A 16,272-nucleotide genomic window follows, 5' to 3' on the forward strand; every position below is an offset into this window, starting at 1 on the left:
AGCTTTTATATATTTCTAAAAACTAATGACCCAGTTGGTAGAAAAATGAATATGCTACACACTGGAGGGTAAGGGGTAGTTTTTTGTTGTACCTTCCACTAGCGCAGCAGCTAAGCTTACCAGCAGACCTGAAGAGGACTAAAGTTAGCAGCTAAAGTTAGCACGTTCTGTCACCTGATCCCAGTCAAGGGTCATAGGTCAGATCCCTTTCTGAGGCCATGGTTGGATTTCACAGCTACAAGGCCATCAGGTGCTTGTCATTAAACTGCTGTGAAATATAGGCCAACAATCCTACAAGGACATTTTCAACTGTTATAGTAAGATGTTTAAGCAAAAGTAAAAGAATCAGAGGTGGTGTGTGTACAGTATATTTTAAATTATTTTTCATTTTCTCATTCAGCTCTAGTACCAGATATACAGTTACAATCTAGAAAAAGATCATTTAAGATGTAAAAATATTGGAAAAAATACCAAACCATATTTTTTGTGTGTTGCTGTGAAGATAAATGTTACTGACATTTTGCTGATGTAAAATCTGTGATGAAACCAGGGAGCAGACCATAAACTGTAGCTGTACAACATGTCTGAATAATAAATCCTACAGTGCCTCCATGTGGTGAAAGATTAAAAAACATTTTCTTGATGCCCAAACTCCGTGTCATTGATCTCAAAACTGCCTAAATCCTGAGATTTGCTTAGAACAATCCAGCAATTAGACAAGTCAATAAAAAGCCTGAAGGATAAAGAAGGAAAAACTAAACACCGCACCGGACTCCCGGTGTGGAAGCAGGTGGTGACGTGGGTGACACAGGAAGAAACCGAGTGACAGCTGAGGTGAGTCATGTCTATTTTTATTCAGCCGCATGTCTCTGTGGAAAAGAATCACAGCTAAACACACATGTTATACCTCTCTTGTTTCATATCAACAGATCGAATCTACTGTAAGAGGCTTTCCTTTTACGTGACAGTTGTGTTCCTCGCCTTATGAAAAACTACAGAAAAAGCATGCACCACTGCAGAGTGCAACTACAAAACTCAAAATCACAAAACACAAATCCTTACGATATATACTGTATATATAACAGAAACAGAAGCAACTTGCAGCAGACGATTCAAATTTCTTAGTAAAGCAACTGATTTGATATTGTTGGATGGCCACAGGTACTGTACGATGTTTACAGATAAGTCAAATCTGCACTTTTTACACCTTATTAGACATGTTTCTATTATGTCACTTCATCAGTGCCTCCTTCCTTTTCATCTTCTTCCTATCCAAGACTACCTCTCTCTCACCACAGGCTTGTCTCTTTCACATCCTCCATTCTTCTGTTTTTATGTTCAAACTTAGTTCTTCATCATTCAATACAATATTTACAGAACCTCATTTAAGTTTTCCATAACATCTCTCTCTCTCTCTCTCTCTCTCTCTGCGCTTTCAATCTCGCGTTGTTCTCCATTTTTTAACCTTTCTCGGGTTTCCACACTACATTTGCAAAACACAGTGCTCCCTTTAATTATAACCAAATGCATTGGATAAATGAGTCAACAAGATTACATGAAAGTGATAAAATGTGCACCATGGGTGGCCATTCCAAACTGATCTTGTGATAAAACATGTGGTTGATAAAACATTAAAGCGCAGCCATGAATAACAATATTGCGATACTAAAAACACATGGACTTATTTAAAGAATGTGGCTCTTTGTTCCCATAGAGCCCTGTTTTATCATGTCCAGACCAGAATCTGTTCAGTGCATAGTGGATCCAGGGCGCCAGACGCAGGGCTGCAGACCCATGTTGGAAGTACTGAATCTAGGCCTGGGACATCTGGTAGGTTGAGCGCTGCTGGACGCTGGCCGAGAGACTCCAATGGGGTCTAGGGGACTCAGATCTGGGGCACTCTTAAACTGCCTGTTGGCCTGTGCAGTGTTGGGGGACTGAAGGTGGGAGAAAGTAGGGGTTTGGACTAGATTTGGAGCAGCAGCAGAGGAGAAGGTGGGGAGCTGAGGGAGCGGGGCGGTAGGGGCAGGGGGAGGTGCAGAAGACAGAGGGGAGGTTGCCCATAGAGGTTGGTGTGGAGTGGCGGGCGGTTGGGGTTGAGGCTGATAGGGTTGGTAGGGGGTGGGGCCAGCTGTGGGTGGAGGAGAAGTGACGTCAGAACGCCACAGGGGTTCTCCGAGCGTCGTGGCTGATCGAGGTACGATAACTTTCAGGGCGGGCCCTGTGGCTATCGGAGGGGGCGTTGAGAAGCGCTTCACCTCATACACCCGTGCAGTCTTCTGAGGACCACCCACCATTCCTCGTTGCTGCTGATAGGTGGAGGTGTCCTGGGGAACCCCGCCCCCATAGCTGAACAGAGAGGAGTTGAGCTGGTAGGGCTGGTGGCCCATAATGTCCACTGGCTTGATGCCCGCTTTCTGCCCTTTAGGTTTAGCTGGTCCAGACTTTGCCACCTCAACCTTCTTCTGGGCCTTAGGAGGACAGGAAGGAGAGAGGAGGGGGTTGTAGCTAATGGGAGGTGGAGCACGGATATTTGACGAGTACTTCCAGGTGGCAGGGAGGGAGGGCGTGGGCGAGGGCTCCCTCGTCTGAGCCGGGGAGTAAGGTGCTGCAGCAACAGAGGGAGATCGCTCCACCACATACCGATCCATCCTGCTCTGTCTGCGGGCAAACAGCTGACCTCCCTTTCCCCCCAGCTGTGGCGCCTGAGGGGTCTGTGGTTTGGGGGCCACAGGAGGTGGCCTGGGTCCCCGTTGAGCCTGCATGAAGTTGCAGGCCTCCGCCCCCAGCCTCAGCCAGTCTTCCTCAGGTCCTGACTCATGCCCAGCCTCACCACTGGGTGCAGCTCCAGACTCAGTGCCTGGGGTTCTCACAAAACGGTCATCCATATTTTGGACCATCGACATCAAGGCCGGGTTTGGAGAAACATCTTTGCTCCTGATCGCACTGAACATTGGCTTCTTGTTGCCACGACAACGGGCATCATGCAGGATGCCGGTGCGAGAAGCGGGGACTGAGATTCGCTGTTCACGTGTCGCCAGTGAATCAGCGGTAGGAGCCTGGGGAGTGGGTGCAGTTGCTATGGCAGCATGGGGGCCGGGAGTCACTGCACCTGTCATGTTGATGTAGGGCTGGGTGGATGGAGATGGAGAGGGTTGGGTGAGAGGATGAGGATGAGGAGGAGGGGTGGGCTGGGCATGGATGGAGACCTGGGCCATATTAGGTGGATGTGGTTGGGAGATGGAAAGAGCAGACATGCCAGTGGAGGGAGGTGGATAAACAGCAGGAGCAGGAGGAGGGGGAACAGAATGCGGAGCTGGGGGAGAGAAGGGTTGAGCAGGTGTTGGACAGACAGGTGAGCCTTGAGTTGCAGAGGGAGAGAAGGGTTGAGCAGGTGTTGGACAGACAGGTGAACCTTGAGTTGCAGAGGGAGAGAAGGGTTGAGCAGGTGTTGGACAGACAGGTGAACCTTGAGTTGCAGAGGGAGAGAAGGGTTGAGCAGGTGTTGGACAGACAGGTGAACCTTGAGTTGCAGAGGGAGAGAAGGGTTGAGCAGGTGTTGGACAGACAGGTGAACCTTGGGTTGCAGAGGGAGAGAATGGGATTGAGGGAGATGCATGCACTGGGGGGTGAGGAGCAAATGTTGGTGGATTAGGGGGAGGCTGGGAGAAAGGTGCAGACGACAGAGAGGAGGGAGGCGAGAGAATCGAGGGGGGAGAGTTACCAGAAGGGGGAGTGTTACTGTTGTTATTTCTTGGAGGGATGTACAGAGAGGTGCTAGACACTGCTCTCCTTGCATCTGGCCCTGATTGATGGCGAGTAGGTTGGATAGTCACCATGGAGATGGCTGCCACAGGCTTGGTCGCTGTGGTTACGGCTGTTGGTTTGGGTTGGGGAGGGCGAAACATCACGGAGGTTACAGATGCACGAGAAGAGGTCGGGCCAGGGGTGAAGGGGCGTGCAGTGCGGTTCAGAACAGATGGGTTAGGACTAAAGTTGGCGTTCAGTTGATGGTCTGAGTCTGTGAGTGGGTGAGGACTAATATTAGGGTTAGGATTAGGATTAAGGTTGACATGTTGTCCGTTTTGACTTGGTAGGGGCGTTTGTGAAGGCGGGCTCAAAACAACACTAGCCCGACTAACAGCTACCGACCCCCCATTGGTCAGAGCCACTGCTGGAGGAGACATGGGCACAGGTTTAGGAGCAGTATGGGGACTGATTGGCTGCTTCGTGATGCTGCTCTCCAGCCTTGAGCCCTGATAGGCTGAGCCCTCCAGCCCTGAGACTTCCAACCTTGGGCTTTGATTGTCAGAAGTCACAAGTCCCAGATTCTGATAGGCTGAGATATCCAGCCCTGAGCTGTGATTGGTTGTCGGCGTTGTTGGAGTAGTTGGTGTGGTTGAGGGGCAGGCAGAGCTTCTCCTGTCCAGCAGGTCTAAATAACCAGTATCCCACGTGGGGTCAAATGATCCTGAGAATCCCTCTTCATCAACTTCTGAGCCACTCAGGATGGAACTGCCTCCTTCCTCCTCTGTCTCCCCTCCTGTGTCCCCTTCGGTCTCCCCTCCTCTATCCCCTTCAGCTTTGCCAAAGCAGGTCAGTGTGTACTTCTTGGCCCTCTGCCGGCGTTTCTTGAACATAAGCACCCCTTTTGAGTTGGGGTTGGGAGCATCAGTCAGCAGGGAGGCAATAGAGCGGCATTTAGTACGAGCTTCTTTCACCTGCTTCTCTACCACACTCTCCCCACGCTGTAACTCTGAAAGACAGGAAGAGGAAAGAGAGGGGAACCAAAATAAATGTGACGAACGAGAGAGGAAGCATAGGAGAAAACCGGTGATGGGATTTTTGATGAATACATAACAAGGCACAGGCGACAAATAACGGAAACAAAACAGTGTGATGGCTCTCACTGACTGTGAGCAGAGGCTGATTTATACAGTATTATCACAGTGAGGAGCTGCTATGAGGATTACCACTGACAGACAGGAGTGTGTGTTGTGGATTTACAACAAAGAATTCCTGCTGCTCTCCAGCGTTGAGTCACACACGCCGGGAAGGTTAGAACAGAGTGTCTCTCCTGCACAAATGCTTGTTTGTGCCTATGTGTGTGTGTGTGTGTGTGTGTGTGCATCTCTGTGTTGTCCAAGGCTATTTGAGTCTTTTTAGTATCTTGGCTCACCTCACATGAATATCCTCAATATATGACTACAGCTTGATACAGTATGTGCGCACACATATCCACATATAGCTTCTATACAGATGAGTCAAGCTTTTTGAGACGCAACAAAAATTAGTGTAAACAGAGAAAACGTGAAGGTGAAAACATAAAATTCCAATATCTAACTTGATATTTCAGTTTTACGATTTCTGCTTGTAGTTTTCTGTGCACAAGACTTGACATAACAAGGTTGAAAGAGAAAAATGCATTTTGTGCCATGAAATTTCTGCAATGAGTTTCAGACCCCTATAAAGCCTATAAAGCGCATAGACACGTTGAATAAATATCTACAGCCACAAGTAGTTATAATTCAATTGCTAACTTACCTTAAAGTTTAATTTCATGTCAAGTCATTTCATCAAGAGTCAAGTCTATTAAGTAGAACAATAACATAATATTAAATTAAAATTTTCTATAGTGTAGACAGAGCACAGCCATGGTATAATTATTAATTTGAAAAAGAAAAACAACTTTTCACTTTACTAGTGTGAGTAAATCTGTGTGTAAATAAAGTTATATGTACACGAGCGAGTTTAAATTTGTCTTACCTGCGTACACGGTGTGTGAGGCTGTGTGTCCACCTGCGTCTGAACCTGATTTAGAAGTTAGGTCCCTCATCTCACAAGCGTGAGTATGTTTGTGTGTGTGTCCTTAACTTCCCTCAGACCCTCCCACACACACCCTCACAGTGTCCAGTTCTGTTCTGAGTGGGGAACCGTGTAGTCTCTGTCTCCCAGTTCTTCTCTCAGGGCACAGCCCATGTAAAGACCTTTGTCTCTGTCCAGCAACCCAAACCAACACATGATGTCAACCCACTATTCCTGTCTGTCTGACAGGCATCAAACACCTGTCCAGTCTCTGTCTCATACACTTACACACACACACACACACAAGGACGGGGAGACCCCTCACCAGAGGATATTTAGACAGTCGTGTCATTGAGCATGTGTGCATATATGTGTGTGTTTGTGTATATGAGTTCATAAAGTCAATTATAGGTTATAGGTTACTGCTGATGTCACTCTCTGCTGCTGACACTTCACACCTAACAACCGCTGCACACACAGAAACACAACTCTATAGCAGCAGAGCTAACAATCCCACATCCAAAGCCAAAGGCAATGCGCATGTGTGTGCGTGTGTGTAATGTGAGAAAGGGCAGGTCCCTGGACATCTCAGTCATCATTCGTCCTATAGTAAAGCCCTCACCTAAGTCATTCTGGCTTTCAGCCTCTTGTACTGGACAACAGGCCTCTCATTACTGTAACACTCATCCACATGAGGTCACGGCCCAGTCAGTGCATAGCTATTCAGTTTGATAATTATTGCCTTTTGAAATGATTAATGATGATGAAGTTAACCAGACAAGGTTAATAAAACTTTATGAGTTAAAATTAAATCCTAACATCACTGTTGTAATCATCTAAGGCTATAAACAACATCTACTTGCGATCCCTCTGTGAAATTTAGCGTTACAAGACACATATCAAGAGAATACATTTTTGAGACCTTAAGAGCTAAAACTGCAATATTTCACAAGAAAAAAAACAAAAACTAGAGAAAAGTATGAAAAACAAACATAATTTTATGTAGCAGTGTCAGTTTTCTTTTATCTGACTGAAATAGTCTTCTCTCGAACCCCTTAGATTTATCTCGTGACCCCTTGTGGAGATCCTGACCCTCAAAATGGGAACCACTGGATTAATCTGTCCCCTATTTTTCAGATTAACTGATCAATTGTTCAGATGATAAAATTGATTGCTCTGCCCACTCACCAGTCCAAAAGACAAAGACATTCAAATTACAATCGTGTAAAAGACAGAAAAGCAGTAAATTTTAATGTTAGAAAAGCTGCAACCAGGAGACATTTGACATTTTTCTCGCTAAACGACCTAAATGATTTATTGATTATCACATTCGCTGTTGTTAATGGACTAATCAGCGAAACCGACTAATCATTTCAGCACTAACGTAAACACATGCCAGAATTTGCATGTGCACATACAGAAACACGCACACACATTCAGCTGTGTGGCCTGTAAGTCAGAGTCTCATCCAGTCTGTCTGTCAGAATCTTCAATACCTATAAATACAGTCAGTGAGGCAGATGCTTCGAATACTGACAGAAGAGATAGACTGCTGTTTCTGGGGACAGGAGAGGGGAGGAGGAGGGAGGTGGAATACCTCTGTCAGTATCTGGTATATATCACCCCATTAAGGGCGGCCTGTAAAAGTAACAGGATGCTCCAGTTACAGAAAGTAACCACTAGATGGTGATCTAGCTGTAGATATACAGTAAGCTCCAGGACTGCTGATGCCTTTGAGACACCGAGGGAATCTTTGAAATTTTAAATTAAAAAGTAAAAACACAGTTGTCAAGACAGAAATAGTTATATTACTGTAAGAAAACGGAGATGTGCTTCTTTTTGGTTTGCAGCTGGTGGATTATCCTCAAACTTAATAGTTGCAAAAGTTGCATAAGTTTGGATCCAACTGGATAAACTGACATCCAAGATCCAAATTTTATTTCATTAGCAAAAATTATTTGTCGAAAAATGGACACACACATCCATGGCATGCTGTACAGGACTAGAATTTAGGGCTGCAAATGACAGTTATTTTCATTATCAATTAATCTGTCTATTATTTTCTTGATTAATTGATTAGTTGTTTGGTCTATAAAATATTTTAAAAAATGGTGAAAAATGTCAATCAATGTTTCACAAAGTCCAAGATGCAACCTAAAATGTCTTGTTTTGTCCCAACCAACAGTCCACAGCTCAAAGATATTTTTGTTACAAAGTTTACTAGACTATAGATACCAAATATATATTCAATATTCAAATTCTTGAAAAAATGACTCATAATGATCAATTGATCAAAATAGATTACAATTAAATAATTATTTTTCTGTTGACCAACTAATCAATTAATCATCTAATCATTGCAGCTCTACTATAATTAGTGTTTAATTATGTCATCTTCAAAATAATAATAATTGTGATATAGCAGTATAATTACCATATATAAAATAATGTTCGCCTCGTTAGGTTATTAATTTCTTGTCATCACTTCTCTGGTGTTTGTTTGTGTTTTACAAAAGAGAATAAACACGTCGGAGGGCAAAAGGGAATATTCCCATCATGCTTTTACTTATTCCACAGAAACTCTGACTTGATGGCACACAACTATGGACAATATAACTGCACGTTTTCTCATTTGTTTTCAGTTCTTACAGTATTTTTTCATCAGCAGTCAGGTAGTAATGATTTATTGATGCTTACGCTGCCACACACAGCACGTCCACTGTGGAACAACATGACAAATTGAGATGTGCTCCTTTAACTTGCTTCTGAATACATATTTTTATCCCAAGGTGGGTAATTTGTGTGCATGTGTGTAATCATGTATACATGAAGTATATGTATGTATGTTACTTTTAAATCCTTGGTTTCAGTTTTTGAAAACTTCATTAATATTATTATTATTTATTGCCTGTAATGGTGTCACTTTGTACAAAGATGTATACTCACTGGCTTGCCGTGCTTTGTCCATGTAGGTAGTGGACAGCTCATCACTGACGGGGGTCTGCTGCGGTCCCACCATGGGCACCAGCTGGTTAGCAGATCCCAGCATCAGAGCCTCTTTCGCCCGTTCGGGAGACACGAGCGGAGGGCAGGCCAGCCCGATGCTGCCCCCTACCTCCTGGAAGCCGCTATCCACTTCTCCCTCCGCTTCCACCAAACCCTGATCAGGGGTCGGGGTGAGTGTGTGAGGCGTCAGAGTGTGAGGGGTCAGAGTGTGTGGGGTGTGAGTTGGAGTGGTCCACTCCGTCTGGGGGGGCTGATAGATGAGCTCTCTGCGGGGGACGCCAGGAAGACACTGACCCTCCCACTGCCCCGTCATGGAAACCCCTCCATCTGTAGCGCTCTCATACCTTTGAGGAAAGACAGAGGAGAGCATAATTTCATTTATTTCATCTTTTTTTTTTTTAATTTTGATGCGTAAACATTTGAGACTGAAATGTAGATGCTTCTAAATTTAAACATTTGTCTGTTTATGATAAAACAACAATCATTTTGTTGGCATTTAACAACCAGATTGATTACAGAAACCTTTTAAATACCAGAAGTGGTGCTCACTCTCTCTTACCCACTCATCTCTGAGGTCTCCTCCTCTTCTTGGTTGTCATAGCGCGCAGGTGAGCGTGCATGAGGAGGTGTGCGACGCTGGCGGCGGTACGTGTGTGACTGTGTGTCTGCGTCACTGTCTGTCTCTCCGTAGTAGGCCTCGCTGTCTGGAGGAGAAGTGATGCCTCTGGGTATCCCAGTTGGGGAGAGGATGGAGGAGTGGTGGGAGGGCAAGGGAGCTGAGGGGGGAGACAGGACCCTCATCGCGGAGCGGGGAGATGCGGAGCGACCAGCGTAAGATGAGGAGTGGAATCCAGAAGGGGCCCTGGAAAACATACGGTTGACAACTTGTGAAAATGCAAAACATGCATCAGTTTGGCTTCATGTAAATAATGTGTGTGGCGTACTGTAAGTGTGAGGCCATGATCTGACCTTTTAACCCTCAGGTTGAGTGTAGTGTTCTGTGTATCTATGAGGTTCATGGCCTGAGCATGACTGAGCTCTGCACACATATGGTCACCGATGGCAACCAGCTCATCATGCTCCTTCAGTCCAGCTCTGCACGCTTTGCTGCGCCTGCGCACCTGCAGAGAGGAAAAGAGTTAATAACACATTAATACTCATAGCTGTGGCAAAGTCACCTTAGATTAACCATTTTGTCAGTACAAGGTCTGCTTTGTCATACCTAACCTTTACCTGACATTAGTCATCTCACTTTTTAGACCAGTGGTTCCTTTTTGGCTTGTGACCATTAAAACAAAAAATACTTGTGATCCATCATCAGCTGTTGTGTACAGTATGTCTGTCTGTGGGTTATGACGCTGAGCAAAACATTGAACCCCAACTGTTTCCAGTGGTTAGGCCAGCACCCTGCATAGTAGCCTGCAGTCATCAGTTGTGTGTGTGTGTGTGTGTGTGTGTGTGTGTGTGTGTGTGTGTGTGTGTGTGTGTGTGTGTGTGTATGTGTGTGTATGGGTGAATGAGGCAAGACTGTAAAAAGCTTTGAGCGCTATATAAATACAGTATGATTAAGTTAACCCAAGAGTGATTTTTCCCCATGTTTTATTTGAATAATTTCGTAGAATATATGTTTTTTGTTAATCTGCTTTGCCATTCTATCTCTTGTCTTGCAACTTTTATCTTGAGACCCCTTGTGGGAATTGGGAACCATATTGTGTAAGTGTCCCAAAAACAGTCTTGCACAGCTTTTTGTGATTCTTTCTTCCTTGATGCTTCTCAAAATGTATGTAACTATATTTTTTCTTGCAGAATGATGAGTAATTATCTTGTTGTCTCCAGTAAGAGTTCAGAACTCTCCTCTGTTTGGGATATGAAAATTCTGACATTGGCAACTCCTACTAGTAATATTCATCTCCCAACAATGGATCCAACCCACGAGCACTGAGAATAAATGGGCGCATTTATAGACGCTACAAACACAAAATATATAGTCACTTTAAAAGCCCTCAAAACATATTTTCTCAATCAGCTTCTTTCTATGAGTGATGAGGTCCCACAACAACACTTGTTGGTTATTTCACATGAGTGACTTCTGTATTATTTGTACTCCTCTTCTCACTGTTTAGAAGAGGGGTGGAGCTCAGTTGAAAAATTGTGGTCACCGTGCACCAAACAGGATTTAGTAACATTTGAAATGAAACACGACGACAGCGATGAGGCTGTTTGCTCATGTTTCCAGACCAAAGTCAGATCAAACCCCACACAGATTAGAGTGTTAAACTCTTAATGAATAATAAGGATATTGTTTTTATGAACTTTTTTACTTTAATTGTTGCTTAATAAGTCATGAATACTTAATGTTATAGACAAATGACAAATTTTTAGGGCGATTTATAGAACAACTGACAAACAGTAGCCTTCCTCTACTGGCAGCCATGTTTGTCCATGTATCAGAAAATAACTCTTTAAGTCATGCTGCCAAGTGTTTTTTTAATGCAGCTGTTGCTGAAGGTCGCTAAGAGATGATGTCATAGGATCCTTCAGGAAGTATTTCTGTGGGGGTCGGATGATAGATGGGAAGGCGATTATTCTTGTCCACTAGATTGCAGTTTCCTCCCCTCTCTCTCCTCACACGCACACACACTAATACACACACACCTTATCACTGCAAAAATGTTGAGTGGAGTAAAGTGTGTTCCCGCACCTACTTGGATTCGTAAGAGGACACAGTATTTGCCTTTATCAGTATCTCTTGACCCAGTTATCCCATTGCACCGTCACACAAACACATTGAAGGACAAGAGCACAAACTCTATCTTGCACTTTCCCCACTCTGCCAAATGTACACACACATACAGTATACACACACACACACACACACACACACACACAGCACAAGTGAGCATCATGAAAGAGGGGGTTTGAACAGCTGCATCACCAGTCTGGACCAGGGGGGCATGCCTATCATTCACCATATGTTACCCACATACCCAAAATAAAACCTCACAGGAAAATCAACCACATTCCTAGACAGACGAAGAAAGACAGACACTTGTGTGAGGTGAAACTCAAAGAAAAAAATACTTACAGTACAGTTTAAGAATTGAATACTTAATGAGACAGGAAAGTGTGTGTGTGCATATACATATCTTTGTGTGTGTGAACAAGAGACCTTTTTCCATGCCCGGCTTCCAGCACCTCTTAAATGAGCTATTCTGATCCTCTAGTTTGTGCTCCATTCCCTACCAGGCTTATCTGAGGTATGCCCAACCACACACACACACACACACACACACACACACCAACGAGAGGAAGCACACACTGATCAAACCCTCATTATGATGACCTTATCTGCTTGGAGATCTTGAGTAAAGAGTAGTCTTTGGTGCCCAACCATGTTCTCCACTTCCATTTTGAACAAGAGGTTACGATTAAGCTTATGAGTGACTGGCCAACTTTTCAGTGTGAGCGAGGTCACATTCCTCCTCTCCAGAATAGCTTTTCTTATTAGAGAGAACATTCTGGTCTGTCAACAAATATAAACACAGACACAAAAGGCCTTTGGAGGAACCAAACTTAGTAAAAGGAAACTTATGAGGCTTTAAGTTAATTTTAAAAGTCTAATAGGTACATAATGACAAATCTGAAGCAAGTTCATTATCTACTTCCCTTATGTGTTCACAGTACAGTAGACACACTTTCATGTGCACAGCCACTCATACAGTATGTGTGAATATAATATCATTATAAATTAGAATATATATGCATGCACACACATGCATGTACTGTACACTAACCTTTTTAAAAGAAACAAATACTAATCTCTGCTACTGTATAGTCGCCACTAGGACGCAGTGATGAAACCTGAGTCAAGATCAATCCCCCAAACATGTGTTCATGCTGTTCTCTGACCCACAAACCCAACTGAATCACAATTGCAGTATTGAATTGGACTGAGGCTAAATAACTATGAGAAAATTGTACTCCAAACTCATTAAGTCCTACGTCGCTGTAACAGTTCTTGTGTTCAAAAGTGCACAAGTAAAAGTGGAAATAAGACTGCTGATTACTCCTCTGAGTAACGATTGCTTAGTTACAAAAGGTTCATGTGAAAAAGCAAATGTGAAATCCTGATTATGAGCATTTCAATATGATTTCTTGCAGCAAGTTCAGTGATGCTTGAACTGATTAAAATCAGTGAATACTGATTATAGAAAGTACTCACAAATGTTCAAGTGTGTCAGAAAGGTACGCAATTACACTGATACTTTTAATAAGTTACTTTCCACCCCCTACAAATACCTCCAACACCAGAGATTTAAGCTCTTAGTGCCGACTAAAGCTTGAATTACAATCACAGCGAACCACAAGACTGACCATTAAGGCCTTTCCATCAGTTACCAGCTGCTGTCTCTATTAAACCCGTCTACTCATGTTATCACCTTGTCAGTAACGTCTTCTCTGTGACATACATAAACACACACTGGCTCCACTATACCTTTGCCACCTGTAGAGGTTTTTGTTGCTCTGCTCCTCCCTGCAGTCTGAAACCCCATGGGGATCCTCCTGACAGGGAGACCACAATCTCCTCCGCTACCATCCCTGCTCCCAGCTCACAGCCTGATACAGTATGTGTGTGACGGTGTATATATGTTGCTCTCCCCTTCTTCAGTTCCTCACACTCTGCGAGTATCCCCCACTATTCTCTGTGACCACACTAAATCACTCCACCCATAAGGAGACAGGGGGTGGCTGGCTTTCATCTGCTTATACAGGAATGCTGTGTCGGAGGGTGGGCAGTGGGGAGGGTGAGAAGGGGAAAAAGTGTGTGTGTGTGTGTGTGTGTGTGTGTGTGTCAGTGTATGTGAGCACGTGTGCTCATCTTCCTGTATTCAACACTTGCCATGTCAGTCTCAAACACTCTGTACAGAAGGGGGATGCTTGCTGATATACCTTCCCGAAATAACCACCACCACCACTCCCCCTTCAACACCCAGATCAGCCGGCCTGGCCAGCAGCCGCAGCTCACAGATTTGTCTCCATCTCCTCAACGCACTCCAACGATAGAGCAAAGGTGGAGGGTATGAGGAGCAATGGTGGAAAGTACCTAAATACATTTACTCAAGTACTGTACTTTACTTGAATATTTCCATTTTTATGATTCTTTATATTTCCACTCCACTACATTTCAGAGGGAAATATTGTACTTTCTACTCTACTACATTTATTTAACAGCTTTAGTTACTTTTCAGATGAAGATTTGACACAATGGATAGTATAACAAGCTTTTAAAATACGAAACATTGTTAAAGATGAAACCAGTGGTTTCCAACCTTTTTGGCTTTTGACGTCTTACAAAAAGCAGTGTGTATTCGGGGTCACATTTCACATGTCTATGAGTTGTTAACAGCTCCACCAAATAGTGATTTTTCCCTCTAAATTTCTCACATGGTTTCATTTCAATAAATGTTCAAATGATCCGATATTTCAGCAAAAATCAAAGATTAGAGAAAAAGTACAAAAACCGAAAACAGATTTGTGCATCAGAACTTTGTTTTTTCTTATTTTCTCTCCCATTAATCATCTCACGACCCCTCAGATTTATCTGCTGACCCTTTAGAGGGGCCCCGACCCCTAGGTTGGAAACCACTGGACTAAACTAGCTAACTGTATATAAAGTAGTTGAAACTAGCTCCACCTCCAGCAGCTACAACAGTAACATGCTGCTCTAACACTGATGCTTCACTATTAATAATCTAATGATGTCATATATAATAATATATCAGTCAGAGGAACCAAAACACTACTTTTACTGCAATACTTTAACTACATTAAGCTGTTAATACTTGTGTAATGTACTTTTACTTAAGTAGGATTTTTCATGCAGGACTTTTACTTGTAATGGTGTATGTTTACATTACTGTATTGGTACTTTTACTTAAGAAAAGGATCTGAACAGTTCTTCCACCACTGATGAGGAGGAAATATTTTAGGAATCTCAGTGGGTTTACTGCCTATACAGTTGGGAGGAGTGGTAGTGGACTTCTCGTTAGAGAGATAGTCCAATAAGATAGGTTTAATGTTGGCAAGCATGTACCTTTCTGCAGTGTTGGGCAAGACACTGCTGTGCATCAGCTACGATGTCTCACCTTCCTGGAGGACGGCAAATGGTTTGTCCCATCAGCGGCCTAAATCTGATCACCTGATTTAACTCCTGCCAGATTTGTGATGAATAGCACATTAGAATAATTTCAAATTTGGGATGAGTCCCATGGGATTCTGCCTCAAGTTATTTGGTCCGAGTCCCAAAAATTGGGGGTGATTCTCAGCCCAAACTGCCAAAATCAGCTCAAATCTGGCTGTCATGTGTGTGCCAGAGCTGGCTCACATCTGATGGTGCTGGAAGACAGCCACATGTACTGACACTTTGGCATAATTAGCCCAATTCAGATGGCTACCTCTTGTCAAATTATTATTATTTGATACATGACTGGGAGGACATCTTAGCTCCATTGGCTCTCAGCCTAGCGCACACTTAGAAGGGCCAGGATAGCCAGTGAGCCATAAAGTTTTTATTGCAAAGCTAGTGTGAAAACAAATATATTGCTGGGTCTATGCAAATAATATTTAAGTGTCTTTAAGTGTTAAAGTTTCAAATGGAAACACCTAAAGTGTTGCATATGGGCCGCGAATCTGCCTTAAAGGACAGGTTCACAATTTTCTTAAAAAAAGAAGTGTCCATATGAACATTGAAATAGGTTTTTCTTGCTATATTTATTTCTCTTGTTCATACTGACTATTAGAAGATCCTTTCATAATGCACTTACAGTATTTAAAAATTTATCTGAAGCTAATATGAAACTTCAGTTAAAATTAGTCAAAGCAAGTAGATATCTTTCAACGTTACAGTCTTTTTAGTGCCAAAGTTCCTCTTTTTGTTACTATACTTCCACCACAGCTCAACAGGGAAACACTGTCCTAGGAAACACAAAGAGGGAATTTTATGCTAAATAGACTGTAAATATGGCAGATATCCACCTGATATGACTAACTGAGACTGCTGAAGCCTCATATAAGCTTCAGATAAACTTTTTTGCACAAAATGACACACAAAATGATTGATTCTGTCCCCCATCACTTACATTGAAAGCACATTTGAAGGAAATATTTTAATAGCCAGAATGTACAGGAGGAATGATTACAGAAAGGAAAACCTCTTTCAGTGTTCATATGGACACCTGACTGTTGTTTTAAGACAATTGGGAACCTGTCTTTTAACTTTGTACCAATTACAAACCTACTTTCTTCAACAACTAGAGAAAAGTAGTAGTTGATGAAGCGTGAGTAGTTGATTTTTGTTGTATTAAACCTACATCCAGTTCTTTGAGCTGCTTTCCTCCACTACAGTAGTGGAGGTGAGTGTGGAGGAAGTCCCTCCGCCGGGTCCGGAAGTGGACGTGGCAC

The 16,272-nt window shown here is 43.3% G+C and overlaps 1 protein-coding gene across 1 annotated transcript; it reads right to left on the reverse strand.

The window, feature by feature from the left end:
• Positions 1-834: 834 nt before the first annotated feature.
• On the reverse strand, positions 835-13,550 carry synpo2lb (synaptopodin 2-like b). The gene is made up of 5 exons (XM_044337467.1): positions 13,307-13,550; positions 9,781-9,932; positions 9,371-9,673; positions 8,752-9,155; positions 835-4,756 (listed from the first exon to the last, which is right to left on the reverse strand). Exons 1-5 carry the CDS (start codon positions 13,406-13,408, stop codon positions 1,749-1,751), a joined length of 3,969 nt encoding a protein of 1,322 aa, XP_044193402.1. The 5' UTR covers positions 13,409-13,550; the 3' UTR covers positions 835-1,748.
• Between the last annotated feature and the right edge of the window lie 2,722 nt (positions 13,551-16,272).

The sequence above is a fragment of the Thunnus albacares genome, chromosome 20 (genome assembly GCF_914725855.1).
Source record: "Thunnus albacares chromosome 20, fThuAlb1.1, whole genome shotgun sequence".
Taxonomy (NCBI): Eukaryota; Metazoa; Chordata; class Actinopteri; order Scombriformes; family Scombridae; genus Thunnus; species Thunnus albacares.

Bases quoted from the DNA above. Each gene is read 5' to 3' on its own strand.
- synpo2lb (XM_044337467.1), bottom strand. From the start codon at position 13,408: ATGGTAGCGGAGGAGATTGTGGTCTCCCTGTCAGGAGGATCCCCATGG. The intron at 9,933-13,306 runs GTATAGTGGAGC...TCCTCTCTGCAG, and splicing joins AACCTCTACAGGTGGCAAAG to GTGCGCAGGCGCAGCAAAGC. The intron at 9,674-9,780 runs GTCAGATCATGG...TATGTTTTCCAG, and splicing joins CTCAACCTGAGGGTTAAAAG to GGCCCCTTCTGGATTCCACT.